This window comes from Onychostruthus taczanowskii, unplaced genomic scaffold (genome assembly GCF_017590055.1).
Source record: "Onychostruthus taczanowskii isolate IOZ18803 unplaced genomic scaffold, ASM1759005v1 scaffold17, whole genome shotgun sequence".
Taxonomy (NCBI): domain Eukaryota; kingdom Metazoa; phylum Chordata; class Aves; order Passeriformes; family Passeridae; genus Onychostruthus; species Onychostruthus taczanowskii.
The window spans coordinates 10,895,240-10,919,208 of NW_024498906.1; the positions used below are offsets into that span (position 1 = coordinate 10,895,240).

At 41.9% G+C, this 23,969-nt stretch overlaps 1 protein-coding gene across 2 annotated transcripts in view; it reads left to right on the forward strand.

The window, feature by feature from the left end:
- The window catches only part of LOC121333486 (V-set domain containing T-cell activation inhibitor 1-like), a 31,464-nt gene extending 15,144 nt beyond the window's left edge, over nt 1-16,320 (forward strand). Inside the window, exons 3-7 of one of the 2 annotated variants that reach the window (XM_041399863.1) lie at nt 4,954-5,036; nt 5,466-5,518; nt 10,096-10,437; nt 11,581-11,616; nt 14,715-16,320. In XM_041399863.1, the coding sequence (XP_041255797.1) occupies nt 5,029-5,036; nt 5,466-5,518; nt 10,096-10,437; nt 11,581-11,616; nt 14,715-14,818 (543 nt within the window). In that variant the 5' untranslated portion in view covers nt 4,954-5,028 and the 3' untranslated portion in view covers nt 14,819-16,320. The remainder of the gene's footprint in view (nt 1-4,953; nt 5,037-5,465; nt 5,519-10,095; nt 10,438-11,580; nt 11,617-14,714) is intronic. The other variant, XM_041399864.1, reaches the window with a different exon arrangement.
- Nucleotides 16,321-23,969: the final 7,649 nt, after the last annotated feature.

Below are 23,969 nucleotides of genomic sequence, written 5' to 3' on the forward strand. Positions count from 1 at the left end.
AGCCACCAAACCCTTCCCATTCTACAAAGCCACAGACTACTTCAGTTTAGTCTGAGAGCTATTTAGAATGGCTGTTCTGAAAGCAAGAACAGTCTAGTTTCCCAAGGCTTCCAGTCTTCTAAGTGTGCAAGGTCACACACAGTCTGGTTTTGGCCAGACACCTCGAGAGTTTTGCTATTTTCCTCCAAACCCTTGGGAAGATGTTTATTTATGTTTGAATTCTGGAAACTGATCCATTATAAACTGAAACTCCTGCTTTCCCTACACATTTTATTTCCATACACAAATTCCTCTTTACCAAAGCTGTTTATTTAAAAGCCAGGGAAGCTCTAAGTTCCTGCTGCAGGACCTGTGGAGCAAACAAGGGACAACAGGGCTGGGGAAAGGTCTGGAGCACAAGACTGGTGAGGAGCAGCTGAGGATGTTCAGCCTGAAGAACAGAAGGCTCAGGGAAAGCCTTATTTCTGTCTACAATTATTTGAAGGAGGCTGTAGCCAGGTGGGGGTCAGCCTCTTCTCCCAGACAAGAAGGGACAGGACCAGAACTGGCCTCAAGCTGCACTAGGGGAGGTTTAGTTTAGATAGCAGGAAAAAAATCTAGGAGTTGTAAATCACTGGAACAGGCTGCCCAGGGAAATTTTGGAGTCACTATCTGTGGAAGTGGTCAGAAATATGTAGAGGTGGCACTTGAGGGCATGGTTTAGTGGTGAACACAGCAGTGCTGCTGGGTTGACAGCTGGACTTGATGATCTTAAAGGACTTTTCCAACTTTAATGATTCTTTGATTCTACAGCTTTCCACCAGGAGCAAACCATGCACCATCACTCATTAATTTATTACTCCCAAGAAGGAAAATCTTTTCAGATCAGAAATGCTTTGGATAATCTTTCAGTCCCCAGAGCCTGTCTGTGGCCCACAACAAGCCTTAAACAGGCAATGGGAAATTCCAGCAGCATGGGGAAACACAGGAAAGCCCAAAGGCAGCACCCCACCCACCACCTCCACAGCTGGGCTGGTGTGACTGTAGCACAGAGCCCCAGTGCACAGCAGATAAGGGAAATTCAGAGAAGTACAACTGTATAAAGTTTGCTAAAACAAACCAACATGAAAACCAGGCCAGCCACCCACAGCAGGGCACCTGAAGATAAGGATGCCAATCCAAGACTCAGCTGTCACCACAGCACATTTTGCAGCCTGAAGCCCCAGGCAGTCCCCCAAGGAAGCAGAGGACACTCCTTCCCACTGCCTTGAGCCACAAGAGTGGCTACAGAAACACTCACTGGCACCACTCACAAACTTCCAGAAGATTGCTTTCAAATTAGGGCAATTTCAAAACCTAGAATCCTTGAAGAGGAAGCCACTGTCATTTTTGACTATGCATCAGCATGTATCCTTCACCAAGATGTCTTAAATCTCTCTCCTTGAGCTAATTATAGGACAGGGCTGTAAATGATGCCTCATGTTGTTTATAGGTTGCTTTCAGATAAGACCAGAAGTAATCACACAGTTTCAGTACAGGCTGTTGCATCATAAAACTTTCTCTAAGAAACCAGACTGTAATTTCCACTTGCAAACTCACTCATTAGCTTTCTATTAACTAATGGCTTTTACCTAAAGGTAATAGGACTGTTACTGTGGTTACATGAGAGGAGAGCATTTAAAGAAATGACAGAAAATTGCCTTGATGTGGGTAAGGAATAGCAAGGTGGCATTTTTCAGCTCAGGGTACACTCAGGATTTCACAAAGTCATGGAGAAAGGTGCCTCCCCCACCCTCCTACAAGCACCAGCAACAGCATCACTTTGCATAAATCTGTTCTCAAAAGCCAAAGGCATGCAAGGAAGGGAGGGGAATAGAAAACATACTTGAAAAAAAGACTAAGCTACCAAGCCTTGCCAGGCGCTCAATGAGAAGTTTCCACCGTGGCAGCAGCCTTCATTCATATGCTAGGTGATTTTGGCTAATCCTTTCAGAACTGCTGCTGCCTTCTGCAGCTGGTGTCTGCTCCACCTTGTACAATCATTCATTCAGTGCTGATGGTGCCAGGTGAAGCAGAAGAGCTGAAAAAGCAAATCAGTTCCTTGATTTTGTCCTGCCCACTTAGTTCACAAGCACTTTGATATCAGTGTCACACTCTGTGGTCACCACACAGGGAGAGTTTTAGTGCTCCCAAGAGCATTATAACTTTGACAGCAGCATTTAGACCCTTATTTCACCCCATCCCTCCTGCACTGGAAAGGGACAATTGGAATCCATTTGCTTTGGGACATAAAGTCCTGCTATTCTACTGGGAACATTGGGTTACTTCACTATTTGATTAATTCAATTTCAATGCAGGCTGAGCTAGCATGCTCAATACATGGCCTTGCACATATGACGCAAAAGTTGGGTGACAAAGATTGTCAAGAAGATCATAATTTTACAATTTAATCATATGCTTTACAAGTTAATCATACATTTTACAATTTTATCATACATTTTACAATTTAATCATAAATTTTAATTGCACCCAATGCCTTAGTTATTTCAGGTAGGTCAGCGTGTTAAAGAGTTACTAATTAGCATTTGAATTCTTCATGAAGTGATTATTCATTACAAAGACTTACTCAGTTAATTATTTTAACTTCTGGAAAAAGAAAGTCCTAAATAATTCCTACAGCTGAGTTAAATGATTAATAAATGGGTCAAATTTTAAATTTGAAAAAAAATTAGAAAGAAAAATCTGTTATTTTTCAAGTTTCCATTTAATTTAAACCAGAAACGGAGACTAAGAAAAATGAAATATCAAATAGAAACTGTTTTAAGTGGTTATCCACACTGTGTATGAAACATCTTACACCAGCTCAGCTGAACAGACAGGAACAAATCTCTCCTTTGGGGTACTAGGAGCATCAAGTTAAGTCAGCTCAAACCAGAAAGAAATGTTATTTCAACTAAACAGTACTGAATTAAGCTAAATTAAGGGTTGACTGCTCCAGCTAGACCATCTGAATCATTCCTGTGGTTTGATTCTGCTTCCTTAAAAAAGACCTGCGTTGCTCTCTTTATGCACAAGTGTAACTCCAGTAGGGAAGTAACACCAGCACGTGGATGGCGAGAGAGCTGAACATGCACAATTCAGACACAATTCGGTATCTTAACTCTGATCTCCGTCACTCCCCAATCCAAAACTTCCAAAGAGGCATTTCTGAGAACCAGAAACTCCACAGGGACTCCGTGGGAGGAAGCCAGCCAAAGGCAGGGACACAAAGAAACCAGCTGTGCTGGAACAACCACCCTGGCTTTCCTGGAGTCACAATCAAAACTGTCAGAAAATGACTGACCCTCCAGAAGAATGATACAGCTTCCAGGAGCTCTGCCTTGTGGGTCATTCCTGTCTGCTGCCATTGCACCTTTAAAAAGGCCTGTTAGCTGGCCACACATGCCAAAATATTCAGGTGTTTCTGAATAAGGGGATTATCATAAGGAGCACCTGTACCTACAGAGAGAGTGGACACAGCCACAGTACCACAGAGCCCACTAGGCAGACACCTTCAGCATGGGCAGAGACCTCACTGCTGCCTGACAGGAGAGGCTCTGGGGAACCCTGGTCCAGCAGAACAAGTTTGCTCCTGGTATTCTGGCAGCCTTATGTGGAATGGAACATCTGCACAAAGCTGAGAGGGCAGATAAACTCTTGTCACAGGCAACCATGACAAGAAGACACAGCCCCAAACTGCACCTGAGGAGGTTCAGGCTGGACATCAGGAAGAATTTTTCACAGAAAGGGTAGTTAAGCATTGGAGTGAGCTGCACAGGGAGGTGGTGGAGTCAGCAGCCCTGCAGGTGTTCCAGAAACAGCTGGACATGGCACTCTGGTCTGGCTGGCAAAGGGCAGACTATCTCAGAGGTCTTTTCCAACCTAAATGATTCTGTGATAGGAGTGACCATCAGTTTCATTGACAACAGGGAGGCAGGAAGGAAACAAATATAGAATAAACTTCCATAAATGTATACCCTTGTCCAAAACATTAACCTCCTCAGTGGGTTAATGAGAGGGAGGCAACCACAGGAGTCCAGCAGAGACAGGCAGGACACACTGTTAATGTCAAAGAAGGCAATGATGGCAGATCGTTTGCAATGAGTATCAGGAAGGGGCTGCTGAACAAATCATAAGCAGGGCTTGGCCATGAGGGGAAAGTGAAGAACACAAATCCAGGTCTTGCTCACCCCAGGAAGCCACACTGTGCCAGGAGCAAGAGCCAGGAGAACAGCAGCAGCACCTTGCCCACACAGAGCTTCCTCCGTGGGAAGAGAACCTTGGCTAAAGCACTGCTTCCACCATCAGAATCATCTCTGGAGCACACAGAGAGGAACAATCACTCAGATATTTGTACTCCTTAATCTAAAAGACCCTATGAGGATGGCAAAAGGAATCCCAAAAGCCACATTCATTCCCATCTCCACTCCTGCTCCATTTTGGATTTTTCTCCTGAGAAAGTACCTGATTTAAAAGCCTCCTCAAAGAAACTCTTTTCTCTTCATTTTCCTTACAGGCTCGTTATTTGTTGGAAGATGTCCAGCTTTGGTGGTATTTAGCAGTTTGTAGGATGGTGCATACACATCCTGATAAATACAACACCCATCAGGTTTCTCAGCTTTCTTTGCTCTCAGCTGGCTGTAGAACAAAAATCCCTTCACCAGGCTAAGAGACTGAGGGCTAGTCAGTGCAGGGCTTGTGACTCACATCCGTCCTACACAGGAAAACACATTCTTTGTATTGCAAGAGTGCATGCAAAAGGAAACACACAAACAAACACTGACTGTAAACTGTATATACCCAGAAACTATATAACACCTTGTGTTTTACATACACAAAGTGAAAGAAACAGCAAATGAAGTATCAGTAAATAACCTATTCTCTCTTATAAGGAACACTTCTAGCAAAAATTAAGAGCCTTTCTCTCTTTTGCAGAGACACGAGTAGCAGCTGAAGTGTCTGGTGAAGCCCCTGACAGGGACAGATTCCCAAGGGCTGGGAGGCACAAAAATGAAATGGTAAGCTGTGCTTTTCCTTGGGCTGTGAGGGAGCTGAAGTTTGGGAGTAGAAGGAGCAGAAGGAATTTCATTTAATTACCAACAGAAAATAATCCCAAGATCAAACTATGGCTATATAGATGCAATTAACATCGCCTATATGTGAAGGCAAGAGGGAAGTACAGGTCTGGTGTTGGCAAATGAAGCCTTGTCCCACCATGAGCACTGAGAAACCTCAGTTCTACAAGCAGCAGATAAAATCTACATCAAGACTAGATGGAAAAACAAGGCAGGGTTTCTAACCCATCCAGCTTCATATCCAAATTACCTTCACAGATGAGGGAGCTGGGAAAGGTGGCATAAATTACACCAGGGAAAAGGTCTTTGATCTCTGCTCTAGCAACCTAACAAAGCATTTGACCTTTCTCTCTTCTCTCTCCTTCTCATTAGGGAGACTGCTCTCTGGATGGTTGCCTGCTCACTGCTTGCTTCTCTGCCCAGAGGTAAATATTCCACAGTGCACACCTAGGAATTTGCAGAAGCATTTATGTGCAAACACAGAAGATGCAAGCAGAATCTTGGAGCAAAACATAACAAATTAATGCATTGCTTTGCATATATTTCATCACAATCCAAGGTTCGTGAGTACAGGTCGTAACCCTCAGATAAACTTCTGTATCCAAAAGAAGTGGTTTTCAAATTTAAGGTGTTTCAGACCCATAAACCTTTACCTATAAAGTTTATCCTGCCACATCCTTAAAGCACCCCATCATTTAACATAATATTAAAGATGACTTGGAATCTCATCCTTTACAGCCCCAAACCGTCTTGCATCTGCTTAGTTCTAGCAGAGTTGACTTTCTGACATTACATGAATTAGATACCATCTTCCCTATGAAAAGGATAAACTAGTACAAGTTGTTGGGAGAACTTTATACAAGATGCAGTTTCCTTATTGATGTTTAAGGACAGCAGTAGTAAGATCTCTGTGTGTGGTCAGGACCTCTGTTTGCCCAGAAGTACCTCACATTTGCCAGACACTGTGGTGGTTAAGGATGCTACACATCACTTGGAAAACAAGGGGGGAACAAAAAAGCCCAATTGTCATGAGCTTCCCTGCACCACACTTCAATTGCTGAAGCAGGAATCTTACAGACTGGGTAAATTGTCACATTCAACCTCATCTTAATAGGCTTAAGCATTTCAGCAATATTTAAAACATATACTTTTTTAAAAAAGGATCCACAAAATAAGCTCATCCCACTTTCCATTCAAGCCTCACAACTGCAAGTGAAAACTGTGTGGCAACATTCATCTCCAGGATGGAGAACTGCCCCTTCCATGTGCAAAGCTCACTTGGTAGGTAAGGTGAGCACTATTAATCCTGATTTACATACCTCAGCAGCAACTGCCACCACTACTACTTTAGTTTTTAGCCTGTTTCCACATCCCCTGCTGCAGCAACAGCCTCAGAGGGAAGCTTTACCAGCACCACAACCTTTCACAGGACTTTACTCTTCTTCTCAAGACTGGCTTCTGTAAGGACTCATGCTTGACTTGCCCCTGGAAGTTTGTTCTCCCCATCTACAAAAGACCTTTTGCAGCTGTGGGCTGATTAAATAACTCCTTACAGCAGATTTCAGTCACCTGCTCTTATCCCAGCCAGCTTCAGCTCCTTTTTTCCTCTTTTTTTCCCCCTTCTGCCCTGATTTTACCAGCTGGAAGCAGCAAGGGCAGGGTGGGATGAATCCTGTGGGTGTTCATAGAGTCCTCATGAGTGGTACAAGGTTTGTACACCACGTCCTGGAGGAGAGGGAATGGGAATGGCTCAGCTCAGATATGCTAAATACTGGTGTCCTCCACCTTCAGAAAAAGAATCAAGAGGAAATAGGTGCACTTCCAACACCAGTATCAAATGTACAGGTGTCCACAGCCAGCAGGTAGGACCCAACGCTTCCTCCCTCCTTTGCTCATTAGGAAAATCCTTATTGCCCATTTTTCTGCATGGAACTACAAGCTCTGTTTATCAACTTTTCTTCACCCAAGTGCAACGCCAAGCATTGCAAGCACTCTCTCTCCTCACAGCACCCTGCAGACAGAACTTTTCCCACCAAGAAAGTCTCTCTCCCTCCTCCTCTGGAGGCTCCTTTCTTCCCCTGCCTGCCAACCCCCTGCAGCAGCCCGAGGCACACTCCTCTCCCACTGTGGTTTCCTGACCGTGGTCAGGGTCAGCCAGAACCACAATCTGCTTTCACACGTGGCCTTGCCCTGGGGACACTGCTGAGCACAGCCTTTCCCTGTCAGGACCGGGATGAAAGCACTAGAGATGGTATTTCGTGTTCTGGCTCACATGTTTATTATTTCTTATCTATATTACAATCTTACAAGTCGTGAGTTCTACAGCATTCTGCTAACAAGCTATAAAATGGCCCTGTACCTCTCTCTCTACAAGGTCTTTCAAGGAAAAATTGTCCAATTAAGAAATGACACCTAAATTATTTTTACTTTTAACCCAATAACCAACTACCCGTGCCCACAATATGGACTTTTTATCCAATTACACAAAACCACCCAAACCCCTGCAGAAGAAGGTGAAGAAGGACCAGCCACGGCCCTAAAACCTCCATCTTGCTTTTTATATATTACTATAATATATAAACCCTTAAGTTTTCCACCAAGTGTTATTACACACTTCTATTCAAACTACACACCCACAATCCCAGCTCTGTCATTCAGTTTTGGCAGCTTTCTTCACGGCCTCAGGTCAAACGTAGTGTTCTATTGAGGGTCTGTGCCTTTCAGCACAGAAAGTTTTAAATTCTCAGCATCCAGGGGTCCAGCATTTCCCCAAAGAGCTCAGGGAAGGGGCTCAGGCTGCTCCCTCCCCTCCTTCATCCAGCAGTGGCCCCTGGAGGTGTGCTGGGGACAGCTGATGGCCCTGCCTGGGTGTGTCACTAATTGCAGGGCCTGGGAGTGCAGGGTGAGGTGCTGGGGCAGGAAGGGCACAGTACAGGGGAGGCTGAGCTTTGGTATAATTCAAGTGCCCTTTGAGAAGCAGAGCCTGGTCAGCGACTGATACATTCTGAAATTACAGAAACAGAATCAATTAGGATGGAAAAGACCTCTGAGACCAAGTCCAACCTATGACCAAACATCACCTTGTCAGCCAGATCATGGCACTGAGTGCCACGTCCAGTCTTTCCTTAAACACCTCCAGGGGTGGTGATTCCACCACCTCCCTGGGCAGCCTGTTCCCAGGTCTACTCATCCTGTGAAGAAATTTTTGTCATGGCCAAAGCATAATGACCGAGTGGCTCAGCTCACCACACAACAAGGGGCTTCTCCTTCCACCACTAACCAGAGAAATGTCTTGGGATATGTGGTTTTTTCAGCTAAAAGTTGACATTGATGGGCAAACTGGGCTGGGATTTTCAGCTGAAAACTCTGAAAACAAAGAAAAGCAGATGTGTGGTGACAGAGTTATAACCAAAGATGTTTACTTGGCTCTGAGATTCAGCTGTCTGGATCGTGCTTTTCCTTCTGCTTTCATGTCTGGATGAACACAGTGTGACACCAGAGAAGGCTGATTGATATGGAAACAAAGGCCTGAGCATGTGACAAGCTGAGCCATGGCTGATGTCACTGACTTCAAGGGGAAACTGGGACTCTCTTTGGTCTTTAGCCTGACATATGTGGAGAGCTGATGCAAGCCAGGAACACAGGAGTGACCCCACTGCAACCAAAAATATTTATTTCAATATTGAGTCCAATTACTTGCCCCTTAGGCTTCACAAAACTTTGGCCGTGGAAGCAGATTGAGTTGTTTCACAATGAATTTAGCTTTTCTTTTTGGTGCAATCACAGACTCACAATGCTTTTGTTCTGCTCTGTGCTGGGAATAACTTTTTCATCCCAATTCAGTAATCTGCATTTAATTTATAATATTATTTCATGCAACAGGTTTGGTCAGAGTGCTAATTTAAGCCCACATTCCGTGCTGGAAATACCTAGTTGTTCATGCTTTATAAATACATAAAAACCTTCTTTATTACCCAGTCTCCCTAGAAAATGTGGCACTACAATCTGATGGGAATTGTTCTACCCGATAGTGGCAGACTCACCCATTTTTGCAAGTTTTAGTATGTTTTCAGCTAACTTGGAAGGATTTCTAGAAATAATTGGCACCAAAGTTATTAAATGAACAGTGTGTGTAGTTGGGGTGCAGCTGGCTGCCTGCCCTGTCTGTGCCCCTGTTTGCCCACCTGCAGGATTCCTTCATCCTGGCTTTTGCATGTGCTAGAGCTGGTTGGGAAGTTTGGTGACACCTCTGCCTGATGTCAGGGACACCAACCAAGTCTCCCCAAGGTCTTGGAAAAACCATTTCTCTAAAGTGGGAATGACAGACTCTTCTTTCTGGCTGCTGGAAATTAACACCAAAGTGTATGACACCACCAGACAGGGATCAGCAAGAGTGCACCAAGCCAGACCTGCAGAAAAAAGCTCTTTTCTGTCAGACCCTCTGCAAGATTTTGCAGGAGAAGGGGGATGGCAGCCCCCAGCACATTGCTTAAAAGCTGGGAATTGTGATCTGGTAGCCAAATAATGGAAGTTGTGGGAGACCAAACTCATCCAGTGTTTTTCTCCTGGTCTAGCATTGTTTTCACACTTCTCCTTTTTTTCAGCCAGACTTCCTACAGAGCCAGAACTTGTTTCATCATATCTGCCCACCCCCATTTCCCTGCATCCCCTTTTCCTCTTGTGAACTGACCTGTTAATTAAAGTCAAATCAGACATCTATTCCCAAACACTGAGATTCCCAAAAACTGGAAGCAAAATCACCAGCTAAGGGGAAACAAGCTCAAGCAAAAGCCACACTTCCAAAGTGAAGGCAACTTGCACATATCAACATCTGTCCTGCTGCACAGCTGGCTGGGCTCTGAGCACACATGGCCCTCCTGGCTGGAAACAGGAGAATTTGGGAGGGAGAGTGGCAATAATGATGTGGTGAAGACAAATTATAGGAAACCTGGTGCCCTTATCTCTGCTGCATGCCGATGGAAGTGTCTGGGTTTTATTCCAGGTCAGCTGGATGCCACGTGCCATGCATTTGTTGGAGAAACTGTGGTTCTGCCTTGCACCACCACCCCTCCTGGAGAGCTGGCCCTGTCCAAGTCCATGCTCTACTGGCAGATTGGCACCACGCAGCTGGTGCACTTCTTTCAGAACGGGCAGGATTCACTGGAGGGCCAGGATGAAAAGTTCCACAATAGAACCAGTCTTTTTCTGGACCAGATGAAGCATGGCAACTTTTCCTTAAAGATCTCCAATGTCCAGTTATGGGATGATGCTGAATATTCCTGTATCTACAGACAGACTGAGAACCACCAAACAAAGAAATCTACAATTAAACTCAATGTATCAGGTAAGAATTTTTGTTAGTACAGAGGAGTGAGTTGAGGGTACCATTTCTTGTTGAAAAGCCATATGCAGCCATTGAGAGGGATTACTTAAATTTTTAAAGCAATTTTTCACTCAGTTTCATTCTGTTCCTTGCTTTTGTTGGAAAAATATGTGAGAAAGAAAAGATAAATCCTCTTTGTTAAGCTTCAGCACTTCAGGACTCCTAAAGGCAAGGCACCTGCCTCTTCATCCTACCTTTGAGGACATATTAAGGAATAATGTCCCCAAATTTAAGCATCTGGTTATTTGTGGGTTTGTACTGTCCTTGATCCACTTTTCCCCTGAGGAGCAGCAGAGTTAATTTCACTGTTTGCACGTGGGTCTGTGAAGCAGAAGTTTAATCCTGGCAATTGGATCCAAATTCCAGGTGACAGACCCTTTCAGAGGAACGACAGCCAGGTGCTGCTTTCCTTTTCCCTTGCAGCTGGAAGATGTGGGTCTGGTGGCATGGCTGGACAGATGCAACAAGAATTTTTATTTTTCCTCCTTAGGAAAATGAGTGACACCATAACACATGTTTGAATAATGTCAAACATGTTTGAGCCACCTACAAGCATAGCAACCAGAAGGATGAGGCATTGAGTTTGACCAGCTGGCCAACTGAAAAAGGAAATTAAAAAAATAAGGGATACACATTAAAACAAATCATACATTTTTAAGGTGTCTTGCTTGAATAAATCAGCTGGAAACTTTCATTACGATCAACCACATAGATTTACTTCTGCTTAAAACAGAAAAAAATTTGTTTTCAAATAATATAACCCTTTCATATCTTTCTTTTAATGCACATAATTCTCAAGAGAAAAATGTTTTCAAAATGTAAAGTGAAATAACATTTGTTCAAAAAATTTCAAAGCTAAATGTTTTGCAGTTTTCAAATTGAAAAAATGATGGTGTGAAAATGCAGAATCAAAATGTTTCAATCATCTAAATTTTGGGAACAGTAAGGTGTCTTTGACATTATTCTGTGATCATACTTAAACTTTCAGTTTGTTTGACAAATGTAGAAAAAAAATAACATTAACCCTTAGATCAATTATCAGAAAAATAGAAAAAGTTCCAGGTTCAAACAATTAACCTTGATTATTGTGGGGTTTTTTCCCAGCTCCACCTAGGATTGAGGAGCCACCTTCCCCTTCTGGTAAGGCAACACTCCTTAACTTGCAATTGTCTGAGTGATTATCCTCTGCTTTGTTCTGTATTGGCAAGATTGGCAAAATGTGCTGAATAGAGAATGTCCAATAAACTTGGGGTGCTGGCTCTCTCTTACTAAGCCTGGCAAAATACAGCTTTCCCAGAGAGGGAAAAACATCTCCAGCACTGAGAGAGACCTGGACTGCAGGGAGAAGAAGGCTGAAGGGCCAGGAGTCTTGAGTCCATAAAGACACTCACCAGTATGGGCACCAAAAAAAACACTGAAAAGCAAGGAACATGGAAACCACTCCCTTCTGGCATTTGTAAATTACCTTGGTGTGAATAAACCACAGGATCATCAAGGCTGTGAGACACCTGCAAGGTCACCCATCCCACCATCATCAACCCTAAACCGTGTCCCCAGGTGCCACATCCAGGTGCCTCTTGAACATTTCCAGAGACAGGGATTCCACCACCGCCCTGGGCAACTTATTCCAATACCTCTAACCACTCTCTCAGTGATTTTTTATTTTTTATAATATGTGATCTGAATGTTCCCTGCCATAATTTAAGCCCATTTCCTCTCATCCTTTCATTTGAGATATGGCAGAAGAGACCAACCCCCACCTAACTACAACTTCCTCTCAGGCAGTTCTAAAGTTACACTACCAGGTACCAGGTCAAGAGATCTGGGGGGTCCCTTTGGTAATAAATATTAAAAAGAAAAATGTGATTAATGAAACCACATAAGCTCTTCTGGGAAATTAAGGTAGATTTCCTCCAAAGGCAATATTGCAATATAGTGCAGATGTTATTATCTAGCTTTATTCATTACAGAGAAGTAATTACAGTAAGGTCATTTGTAAACACTTCTGGAGTGAACTCGATGCAGAAGGGATGTCCAGCTTCCAGATACCATTGTCAGTAAGTTCTTCCCTAAAAATCTTCCTTGCAAGCTAAATGATTCTTATTAGTGACACAAAATCTTAAATTGGCATTAAACCTATAACGCTTTGTCATACAAAATCAACAGCAGCAGTTTTTATTTTACTCAGTGGTGCTGGAAGGTATGATCCTTTACATAGTAAATATTATATTACATTTAATGTGGCAAGTTCAGCCACACTATGACATTACAGGCAGATTAAGCTGCTATAAACTCAAAAAGAAACTAAGAAAGAGAAATGTTCCAATTTTTTATCTCATGACCACACAGAAGAAGAAAAAAACCACCAAAAACAGTTATTGTGCCTGATGAGCAAAAAATTTGAAAAAATACAGGAAATATTCATTTTTAGACCTAAGCTAGGTAGTCTATCTGGCCTGAAGGTATTTAAAAAACATGAAGTTAAATTCAAGATGGTATAATGTGCTTTCACATTACTTTACAAAAGCAAATAGAATTGGAATTAGAATATCTCCAGCTGTTACCTTTCACAAGAAATCAGAAATTATTGAGGGTCAAACTTCTTAATGCAGAAGCAGTGGAAGATTTTCAAAACCAAATATAAGTGGGCTGTATTTAAATGAGATTGTTGTATATATGTTTGATTCAGCCAAAACCTTCCTGGCAACTACCCCTGAATATAAACTATTTCTTATAAGGAAAAGGCATTTTCATTGAGGAAGAAAGCAAATAAATTATTGAAACAAAAGGGGAGTGTTTCACTTTAGGAGTACAAACGGAAGCACACACCTTTGACACCTGGTGGTTCTTGTACTGCCAGATTTTGAGGGACTTGGGCATGAGGAAAGAACAAAAGCCTAACTTTTTAAGTGTATTGTTTTGCAAAAAGGGAAAATATATTTCCTGTTGTCAACTTCTTTTAAAGAAAATCATCAGCCACAGCTCCCCCACTTTTTTTTTTCCCCCAGCAATTTCTTAAGCAAGAGAGAAAGGGAATCTGTTTTATATTAGCTGTTATTTCAGAAGGGACTTAGGAAAATTAAAAAATGACCTGCTGAGAACAAAGGCATTATATACAGAAACAGTTCTCACATTTCACAGTCAACCAGATCAACAAATACTATTTTTACGTCAAACAGAAACAATTTTCATCTGTTTCACTATGGCTACAAATCTGTTTGTTTATTTTTCCCAACTACTATGGATTATTTTTCCCAACTACTAGTTTAACGCTTTCCCTGGGAAAAATGAAAGGGCCTGGGCCAGGAAGAAGACACAGAAGGCCAGGAGGCTTGTTGTTACAACCCTACATTTATTTCAAAGCATTACTGAGGACTACCTGATGTTTACTTGCTCTCTACACATTAATATCACAAACTCCTTCCAGGAACAGGGGGGAAGCACCCTGGCTAGAGATAAATTAGTTCCAGTGAGATACTGACAGCTGACCCCACAGCAATAGGAACAGCCCTCAGGTGTAGAAAAAACAATATGCAGCCTGTTCTTCACAGAGAAGGACTTGGAACACTTATAAGAAACAATTCTCTTCAAGTCAGGGGTTGAAAATCTCTTTTTACTTGTGTACTACATCCAGCACAAGTTGAAGGTACCACCTGTGCCAAGGGTAATTTGTGCCCTTTGTCCACGTTGTGGGTTTTGTACCAAGAGTGGCCCACAGTGCTGCCACCACCTAAAGTGTGTGTGACCTAGATTTTTTAATATTTATTACCATTATTTATGGACTCTTAATCAAAACCTCTCTCAGGCCTTGAGTAGGAAGAATGAAAATGTATTTTCATCCTAAAATCATAGAATGGCTTGGGCTGGAAGGCATCTCAAAGATCACCCAGTTCCCACCCTCCTTGCCACGGGCAGGGACAGCTCCCAATAAACAGCTGGATGGTTGTTGCTTTTCTGTCAGAATTTTAAACAAAGATTCTTAGTCATCCAGAAAAGTTGCAATCATTGTTGCTGAGGTTCTGCACCTTTTCTGTGAAAAAGAAAAATTTATTTGTCCCACTACCTTGAGACCTTTTTGTCTGGACTCTGTACAGACACAAAAAAGGAGAATTATGACAATGAGCCAAAATCCATTGTTTTAAAAACAATCCTCCATCAATGCATTCATGCAATCTTCCAATACACTTTTTTGTCAAGCCATCATTTACATGCTGACTTCCTCTTTTTCAATTTTTCAGAGCAGAATCAGATTCCCTCCGGAAGCCCCGTGGATGTGCCACATCTGGCTGTGCTTCCCCTCTCTTTGCTCCTCCTGGTCCCCCTGGGGCTTTGGCACTTGTAACAGGGGAAGCCAACCTTGTCTTTGGGAAATTCTCCTCACCAGAGGACCTTTCTGGGCAGGACAGGTCTGTGGGTCAGTGTGACACCTGCTCCAGAGCACCAAGAGCTGAGAACAGACCAAGCATTAGGTGTTTACGTCCCACATTCTGGTGTTCCACAAAACCAAGGGCAGCAAAACTCTGAGGTGGCAAGTCTGCTTCTGCATTTGTTTCTTGGAGTCCAGTTTTAGTGCTGCCAGGATATACAATTTATTTTGGATTGTGTGGGTTTGCTTTAACGACAGGAGAAAAGGCTCACAGAACTCCAGGATCAGATTGTAGCTGATCCCAGTGAGATCTTGTGCCTTTCATCTGCTGTCCTTCAAGACAACTGAAAGGAGGAGTGGGGGTAACTACTCTCTGTGTCAGACAAAAACTGGAAGGAGGAAGACACTCCCATTTTATGAAATGGAAGGATGGAAACCAAGTGAAACTTGAATCTGTGGAACTTCAGCTTCTGTTTTCACTCCTAAGCGTCATGGGCTATGAGTAAGAACTCTTATTTTCCACAAGAAATGTAGTATTTCTTCAGCAGAAGGGTGAAACTGACTGAGAAAGAGGGTAGAAGTTCATAAAATATCCACACAGAGGAAGGAAGTGATGTATTACTATAAAATCCACAGCTAAATCGGCAAAAAAATTCAGAAGGCTGAATTCAGTATTATATTTTTCTGTCATGAAATGTGGCAAAGCTGGATTCTTAAGCTGGAACTGTGCAATAAGAACTCGTTACTGTGACAATGTTACTTCTTTAAAAACAGCTCCTTTGGAGAGGAAAAAATATTTAAAAACTCATCAGAATAACTGTAACTGATACCTATGCAAACGAAATGGGTTTATTTCTAGAAATGTACAATTCAGATAGCAGAGGTCTCCTGTGCAAAACTTGGGTCCAAAGGATCCTGCATACAAACAATGTTGAGGAAGTGCAGAAGGCTTTTTCAAGCCAGAACTGCAACTACCCTGTTTCACAACCAAGAAGCATCCAGAGAACAGAGCTGGAGACCAGCAGTGCCGAACACGCTGAGCCCTCGGGCAGGGGGAATGACTCACGAGGATGCACTCAGTCACTTGGATTCGGAACAGTTGCACCTTTTTTATTTTCCAGTGGAGAGACAAGATTGTTTTTGCAAGGAAGGGACAGAATCAATCAGAGCTGAAAATGGATGTAGAGGAGACGTTACCTTTGAATTTGTTAACTAAAGGCCCTTTCCTCATGGTGGGGAAGAGAAACAAAATCCCACAGACGGCCTGTGCTGGTGCTGCAGTGAAGCTCAGCTGATATTTGGCTACCCTGAGTACAGAGCAGCTCAGTGGAACAGCTGGGGTCCAACTGCACACAGAGATTTGATTGTAAGAATTGTACATACTGTGACTGTCTTTTTGTGTCCCATCCTCCAAATGTTTGTCTCAGAGTTTGTCTATTTTTCAAGACACAATTTGATTGCAAATAAAAACCTGAAATAAAAACAAAAACCCTGATGAAAGCAATTACTTGGTCCGTAAGAGTTCTTTATTTGTGTTTCAGTTGTTGCTACAGTTAGAAAGGTTCCTCTGCAATTAGAGGGCTTAAAAGGTAACATCTGTATGGTTTTGTTGACCCTAAAAGTCTGGACTGCTTGCCACATCTCAAAGACTCCATGACCTCTAAAATCTGATAGCCACTTAAGCAGCCCAGCATTTCTCAGGAACTGTAGAATCCCAGAATAGCTGAGGCTGGAAAAGATCATTGAATCCAACAATTAACTCAGCACTGCCAAGTCCACCATTAAACCATGTCCCTCAGAGCCACATCTACACATCTTTTAGATCCACCCAGGGGTGGCAGTTCAGTTAAACAATCTCAACATTTTGGTGCCAGCTCTGTGTGAGGACACAGGCTGGCACGTGTCCAGACATGGCTCTGATGGATCAGCAGGCAGAGAGAGACTAGAGACAAATTCCCTTGCCAGCAGTGCCCCTGCCCAGCGGACTGCCAGGAAAAAAAGAGTCTGTCAGGAGCAAGGACTTCAAACCATATCTAATTTATAAACTAAACTCCATGTTTTGTGCCACAAAAACTCAACATTTCAAAAACTCAAAAATTCAAGACTGGTTTTGAAAACAAACAAGGAGCCAGTGCATTTTGGGAGCAAACTTTCCTCTTGCAGAGGGTGTCACAAGGCAAAGGGATGTCGAAACAGCACATCCTGGAATAATTTGCTCTAGCTGTGCTAATTGCATTCCCACATAGTGCTGTATGTAGCAACAATCCAGACTGGAATTATAAAATTCATTAATCGTAGCACTGATGGCCACATCAAAAAAGACAAGGTCACATCTTTTAGCCAATGTAGATGGATTTTTTTGGAAGTGTAGGTGGAACTTGGGTGTCTTCTTCCTTTAACGATATCCTTCTCTCCTTTCCCTTCTCCTTTCCCTTTAGCCTCTTCCTTTTCCTTAAACCTTTTCTCTTAGCCTTTCTTTTCTAAACTCTGGCCAGATTTTGGGTTTATATCTCATGACAGGCACATTCCACTTACACTGTACATAAGACATCTAAAACCTCTCCCTCTCCCCAAATTCCTCTCTTTCCCCTCCCCACATCAGTCACACAGCTCTGCCTTTGGTCCCTTCTAGGAAAACAGGCACTGTGGGAATGCTGATTTAGCCTATACTAAGTACAGCATTTTTTTCCACTATAACATGGAATTAAAAAATGTGTTTCCATACTTATTGAGTACAGAAAGGCATTTTGACAAGAGTCACAAAAGAAAGTTGAAATGGCAAAAAACAAAAACAAAAAAAAAAAAAAAACCCCAACCAGAACAAAAATATTCCCACACCTAGCCTTTAATTTCTTTTTCTCTTTTTTTTTCCTAAGTTCCTTTTCTATCTCAACCTTTGTGAAGAAAGGACTATCAGAAATGTATCACTACACATGATACACTCAGGATATGGCATAACAACACAGGTCAAGCAGTTCCTGTTTCCTTAAAAGCAAGAATTTTAAGAATGAGAATCTGGAGCAAACAAATGAAGATGGGGGGGAAGAGGAGAAGGAGGTTCATGGCATTTTCCAAATTATTACACTTACTGATGGCAATCTTTTTTCCTGCCAAAAATTGCTGCAGTTGGCTTCTTGGCCAGAGATGAGGGAGACCAAGCCAGGGCACAAGTGGTGCAAGGGCAGCAGCAAGAACTGAGCTGCAAGGACCCAGAGGATCAGGTTCTGATAAGTCACTGAAGATGTAATGTAAATAGCTTTTGTAATGTAAACTTTTATGTAAATAGGTTATGTAAATTGCAAAAGCAAATATGCAAGCAGTCTTAAAATTGCATTTAAGGAATCCAGAGTGGTAACACAGGGTCCTTCTTGTGCTCCCAGCCCAATGCACCTTTACTGCTGGAATAAAGAGAGGACTTCTGCTGCCTTTTTTTCACAGTACCCTCCAACAAAGTAGAAGAAAACTAAAACACAAGGAAACCATTTCAGTCACAGCTGCATGGCTAAAGCAACCTTGCAGTTTCATCCCCAAAGTGGAGTCCTGGTTTATTCCCAAACCAGGAATTCCTTTACAGCACAGAAGGGAGGCAAACTTCCAATTGCTTTAGAGCACAGAAGACACTAATGCAGAAATCTCATTCTCCCAGTGATCAGCCATACAAAGCCCTTCTAATGCAAGCAGCTCAAAGCATTTTTATAAATTCAGGGAGTTTCCCAACACTATCCCTGCACAGTGCTGGAAAAGAGTCATCCCTGCTTTAGGGGGAGAAAGCTGAAGCTGTGCAATTTTTTTTCAGCTGACATTGTTGACACATCAAAAACCTGAGTCAACTCACTTTGTTTTGGGTTTGTTTTGTGCCAACAGCAGGAGAAACTTCCTAGCTACTGCTTTACACAGTATTGGGTATTTATTCTATCAGCATCATAATTTCTTGGTCATAAACTGAAAAAATATTAGGAGTCCAATCATGTAAATGGACCAATGTATTAATTCTCAGAGTGTATTTTAAAAATAAAACCCTTGTAATAACTGCACAAGAACACAGATAAATCCAGTGCATTGCATATGGAACTAAAATGCTTTAGTAATAAGCCCAGTATAAACATATAAGCTAGATATATACTATTTAATTTCTACCAACTTTACCCAAAAAATTGTAGAACTCAATTTTTAATGGCTGCTTTGAAAAGTTACTGAAAAAAATTGGTGTTAATAGATTATCACCTGCAAGTCAAGCCCATTAAAACTGATTTGTAAAGCCATGATATGAATAAGACTCTGATGCTTTCATTTTTTTTTAATGCTTCACATGGCATAAACTTTTTATACTTGAGTCCACATACTGTGCTATTTTTGGGAAAATAACATTTATTTCTTTGTTGTATCATCCACCTGTTTTTAAATTTAATTGTTGCTGTGTGCTGCTCTGTGCTGTGTGAGCACCTCCACTGAGAAGTGTGAGCTGTGTGACTACAGAAGAGCCTGGGTGACCTCTAAATGTTGTTTACAACTCCCCTTTTTTATGACTCAGATTTGCAGGAGCACTTGGGATGTTTAAATGTCCCTGTTTATTACGTTTTCCCAGAGCTGTACTTCATGCATTCCCAGTGCTTATCCACAACCACCATTCCAATTTCCTGCGAGTGAAGGTTTGAGTGACCAGCTGACCTCGACTTGTCCTTCCTTGGCTGGGTGATGACACGGGAGGTGTCTGCCTTGAAAGTTCCCTCACTGTGCAGAATGTGAGGAGCACACAGTTCTTGTGTCTTCCCAAGTTTCACTGGGAATGAGAGGGATCACTTTGGAAACTAAGGAGCACAAAAACAACTCACACATTTAAGGAGCGATCTCCACTTCTCTCACTTGCAGTACCTTGCCAGCCCACACCTACATATTCCACATGGCAGGAGCATATGGCTGATAATATGTTACAATAAAGAAAATTTTAGGAGGTCTTTGGACATTATTATTGCCAAAGAATGGCTGTAAAAGCCAATTAATTTAATTTTTTTTAATATTTGGCAGTGACACTGGTAAGAGACAACCAGGAGTTAGTTTGATCATGTTTCTCTAAGTTTTCAGCAAGGCCAGATTAACTGGTTAATGCTTTCCTCTGTCAGGTCCCTTTAGTTTCATGTGACATGGGAGAAATGGCCCATAGAGAATATCAGCAAGAAAATAATGTGGACACCTTTGACACAGAATCATAAAATCTTACAATAGTTTGGGTTGGAAGGGGCCTTAAAGATCTTCCAATTCTGTGGTATTTTCGGGGTTCCCGAAGAAGGTGAGGAAAGGAAGGAATCTGAAGGTTAATTTAGAAGGTTAATTTATTATTTTATGATCTTATATAATATTAAAAAATGCTATACTAAACTATACTAAACTGTACTAAAGAATAGAGAAAGGATACAGAGAGAAGGCTACAAAAAATGATAATGAAAACTTGTGACTCCTTCCAGACACAGCCTGATGGTGATTGGTCATTCAGTCAAAACAATTCACGTGTTGGATAAACAATTTCCAACTACATTTTAAAGCAGCAAAACACAGGAGAAGCAAATCAGATAATTATTGTTTTCATTTTTCTCTGAGGCTTCTCAACTTTTCAGGAGAAGAATCCTGGGCAAAGAAATTTTTTTGAAAATATGACAGTAACACAGTTCCAACCCCATCTATGGGCAGGGACACCTTCCACTAGACTGGAATTTTCACCATTAGTTCAGCTAAGCCTGAGGCCAGTCATTCCATAGCCTGACACCCAGAAGTTGAACAGAATATGGAATTTTTACCATTAGTTCAGCTAAGCCTGAGACCAGTCATTCCATAGCCTGACACCCAGAAGTTGAACAGAATACTGAAAAATACTGAAAACAAGCAAGGAAGGTGATTATTTTTAAATATGCAGCAGAAAATCGCGTGGCTATCGGTGCTACAATCCTCACTGCAACTTCTGTTTCAGCTTTTGGGATAGTCCCAGTTTAGCCCCTTCTCTTCCCCCCTCTCTCTCTCTCTCTGCAGAAATGTTGGCCACCACTGGAATCACCCTGGAGAAAATAACCAAATATCAGATTCTTAATTCCCTTGAGGGCTGAGGGCTAAGGAATAAGGAAGCTTCCCCTTGGGCATTTGAAGCCACAGGAAAAAGAAAAACAGGTCAAACAAAAGACTCAAGCCCTGGAAAGAAAGCAATTATTAATTATTTGCAGGCGGAGATTTATCTTAAAGTTTCCACCCCGAAAAAAAAATTGTAAGTGCTTATTCACACATATAAAGTACTTCTAGCTTGCAAAACCACAGACACTCCAAGAAACAGTGTGTTTCTTTCCATCAATATCTCTAGGCCTGATAAAAGTCCTTCCTGACAAAACTTCATTTTCAGTCACGTTGGCCATAACACCACTAGTGTTTAAATAAAACCCAAACAAGAAAACAAAAGAAAAAAAAATCCCTATAAAAAAACCCCAAACCTCTCCGTGTACCTCTATGACTTCATACTACACTTTTTTTAAGCAAGGAAGGTGATTATTTTTAAATATGCAGCAGAAAATCGCGTGGCTATCGGTGCTACAATCCTCACTGCAACTTCTGTTTCAGCTTTTGGGATAGTCCCAGTTTAGCCCCTTCTCTTCCCCCCTCTCTCTCTCTCTCTGCAGAAATGTTGGCCACCACTGGAATCACCCTGGAGAAAATAACCAAATATCAGATTCTTAATTCCCCTGAGGGCTAAGGAATAAGGAAGCTTCCCCTTGGGCATTTGAAGCCACAGGAAGAAGAAAAACAGGTCAAACAAAGGACTCAAGCCCTGGAAAGAAGTAAATTCTTAATTATTTGCAGGCAGAGATTTATCTTAAAGTTCCCACCCCGGAAAAAAAATTTTAAGTGCATATTCACACATGTAAAGTACTTCTAGCTTACAAAGCCACAGTCACTCCAAGAAACAGTGTGTTTCTTTCCATCAATATCTCTAGGCCTGATAAAAGTCCTTCCTGACAAAACTTCATTTTCAGTCACGTTGGCCATAACACCACTAGTGTTTAAATAAAACCCAAACAAGAAAACAAAAGAAAAAAAAATCCCTATAAAAAAACCCCAAACCTCACCGTGTACCTCTATGACTTCATACTACACTTTTTTTCTGAGATATTTGTATCATAGGAAGGGGCTAGACCTTAATTGATGTGTATTTGCTACTATATTTTCAGGGGGATAAGTAAGTGTGCTGAAGAGGTGAATCTTAACAACACAGCAGAACAAATGCATTCATTGCAATGGAATTGGATGTCCTATCTATTATTGCGAAGCTAGGAGGAAGAAATATTTGTTTTATTCTCCGTATGGATCCAAAATGTCCAAAAAAAACTGCCCTACAGAACTGTCCCACGTTCCAGCTGTTACACAGCTGGAATCTCGTCCCTGGGTAAGTGGAACCCTGCACAGAACGTTGTTCACCAAGTGCCCTCTGCTGGCTTTTTATTCCCCAAAAAAAGCGTCGCTTGCAGCCACAAACCAAAGGCTAAAAACGAAAACGGGCTTCTCAAACCCCGACTCTCATTTCTGCTTTTAGAAGAAAAAAGCACTGCTGCCAAATTTGTGAACGCTGCAACAACCAGCAGAGAACCCTTTCACAAATGGGGTTTGTGTGTAACCTTCAATGAGGCAAAAGGGGACAGGCAGAATCACAGCTGAGGGGCAGCAACTCCTCCCACCCCTGCAAGTTAATCCTGAAAACTAGAAAAGCAACCCGAGCAGGAACACAATTATTGCAACTCCCTTTCAGCAGCACAAAGCTTTTAAATGCTTCCCAAAGATAAGAAATGTCAGGAATCCATAAGCCAGGTATTGCATGACTCCTGGTGGAGGCTTCAAGAAGCCTCTTTCACTTCTTATTTCTCCTAGCATTTAGCAAAACATATTAATCATAAATTCCTGTCCACTTGGCTGAAAGTAGCAAACCCCTCACCAGCTCTAATCTGCCCTACTGAAGGAAAGGAAAATCCCAGCTTTGCAGATAAATCTATAATAATAATCTCCAAATGCACATGGAATTTCCCTCCAAATTTACACAGGCTGAAGGCCAAGATGCCAATCCTACATCTTCCACCAAAGTTAAACAACTTTCTTCTGATAACAAAAACGAAAATCAAAACAAAAAACACTTAACAAACAAACACAACCAAAAAAACCCACACCACCAAATCCTTGAAAAATGTGTATATCAGAGGCTTCTGGTCAGCACATTACTGGGAAATTAGAGAGAATTTTAAAAATGAAAGGCAATTCAGGTGCACGATTCTTTCTCCCTTAAAAACCCCCATTGTCTCTAAATTCAGAGAAATTTAAAAAGAAGGGTAAAAAGAGTTGAGAACTGTAAAGTGGCACCATCTGGATGATCCAACCACCAACTTCCCACAGCTGCTGACTGGTAATAACAGCAATTTCTTCAAAAGATCATCTTTTTTTCTCAGGGCACCTGAGTCTGAAGTTTCAGCATCTAAGGAAGCTTTGTGCCACCACAGCTTCACTTACTAGGAACTGCAGATATGAGAAACCTTAAATTCCAGCCCTCAGCCCTGCTGTGGTGAGGGAGTTCATGGGAAGGTTTAACCCAGAGCTGAGGAAGGCGATGTTAACACAGGCGCAACAGCTGCTCTTCCACCCTGGGGATTTCAATACCATTTCTGTTGCATGATACTGTTACCAAATTTCTTTTAAATCTCCTGCAGATGTAGGAAACACATGTACTTTAAAATGTTATTGAATTTTATATGAACAATGACCTCCTATCCTCTGCTAAGCTTCTCTGTATAAAATTGGTACTAAAAATATCCACTTTGTACAAGCAAAGCTTATGAAGGGGTGTTTTTGCATGAATTATATAGGGGCAGTGTTTTAATTCTGTTTCTTACCAATTTGATACTGAAAATTTCATGAAGAATTTGATGCATAAGGGAAAAAGGCTTCAGAGAATGTGCAAAATCCACTTTATGAACCACGCCTACTTCCACAATGACTTTGTGTCTGTGATTCCTTTGTAACCTCACTGGAGCTGGTCATCTGCTCAGGCAATCTCTGAAATCCCCCAAGAAAACAGCGCCAGCACTGAAGTACAAATCCAAATCTTCTA